The 1418-nt window shown below is 41.3% G+C and overlaps 1 protein-coding gene across 1 annotated transcript in view; it reads left to right on the top strand.

Moving 5' to 3' along the window:
• The window catches only part of LOC102853394 (proteasome subunit beta type-3-like), an 11589-nt gene extending 11144 nt beyond the window's left edge, over positions 1–445 (top strand). Inside the window, exon 3 of the mRNA XM_006882274.1 lies at positions 11–445. Within this exon, the coding sequence (XP_006882336.1) occupies positions 11–445 (435 nt within the window). The remainder of the gene's footprint in view (positions 1–10) is intronic.
• The last annotated feature ends 973 nt before the right edge of the window (positions 446–1418 follow it).

Raw genomic sequence — 1418 nt, 5'->3', positions numbered from 1 at the left:
TGACGTCCAGACCGTCGCTCAACGCCTCAAGTTCCGACTGAACTTATATGAGCTGAAAGAAGGTCGGCAGATCAAGCCTTACACGCTCATGAGCATGGTGACCAACCTCTTATATGAGAAACGGTTTGGTCCCTACTACACTGAGCCTGTCATTGCTGGCTTGGACCCAAAGACCTTTAAGCCGTTCATTTGCTCTCTGGACCTCATTGGCTGCCCCATGGTGACGGATGACTTTGTGGTCAGTGGCACCTGTGCTGAACAAATGTACGGCATGTGTGAGTCCCTCTGGGAACCTAACATGGATCCAGACCACTTATTTGAAACCATCTCTCAAGCCATGCTGAATGCTGTGGATCGGGATGCAGTGTCTGGGATGGGAGTCATTGTCCACATTATTGAGAAGGATAAAATCACTACCAGAACGCTGAAGGCCCGAATGGACTAACTTTCTCTTCCTCCCTTACCCTCAAGCCCATTTCTTCTTTTTTAAAATAAAATAGTTTTCACTATTGCCAAAAAAAAAAAAAGAAAAGAAAAGAGTATCTTAAATGAAGTGTACAAATGCTACAGGATTTCCTAAAGAAAAGACTGATAGCTCAATCACAAAATAGGTTTAAAAAAAAAAAGACTCTTCACAAAAAGGTCATTCAGATGGTCAAGAAATACATGAAGAAATGTTAACAAACAGAAAGATGCAAATTAAAGCAAAAAGATTTTGTCTAAAGAGGAGAAAATAAGGCATAGGGGCACAGGGCCATGAGTGTCTCTCTGAAACAACAAAAATAGTAAGAATAGCACAGTCCCTCAATGCCCCAAAGAAGGTAGTAGATAAAGAGTCCATTGTCGAGCCCCATTCGAGCCCACACCAACAGCAAGAAGTTCACTTATTCATTGCTGACTAACATACTCCTGGTTGTGGTACTTGGAATGGGGTTTATTAGGAAGTTGGAAAGTAAAAGAGTCAAGAATATTAGCCAAAAGAAGTCTAAGTGTTAGCTCAAATTCCAAGGCACAATTTCTCAATTAGTTCAAACTCTAGTTTCAGTTAATTATTCAAATTCAAATCATCTAGCAAAGTTTGTTTCAGAGTACTTACAAGTCAGCTTCTCCTTCAACATCTGGCAAGAACACTAAAAACATTTAACAGTGGTCAACACCAATGTAAGAAGCCTCAGGTCATGATTTACCACAGTTTCACCACAGAAATGCGACAGTCTATTCACAATCACCACTAGGATCTCACTACCAGTGTCTAACTCTCATCAAGGTCTCGTTCCAATCTTCCTCAAGTCTTGCTGCCACAAGTCTTGTTCACCTCAAGTCTTGTGCACAGTGTAGGAAGCACTCCTTCTCTTGTCCTAGTCCCATAGCGTTTGGTGATTTTTCAAGAGCATACTGATTTACAAGACCACGTGTCT

Source organism: Elephantulus edwardii, unplaced genomic scaffold, assembly GCF_000299155.1.
Source record: "Elephantulus edwardii isolate Elephantulus edwardi_28Jun2011 unplaced genomic scaffold, EleEdw1.0 scaffold00018, whole genome shotgun sequence".
Lineage (NCBI taxonomy): Eukaryota > Metazoa > Chordata > Mammalia > Macroscelidea > Macroscelididae > Elephantulus > Elephantulus edwardii.
The sequence above is the reverse complement of the archived record's forward strand: the minus strand, read 5'-3'. Positions and strand labels throughout refer to the sequence as shown.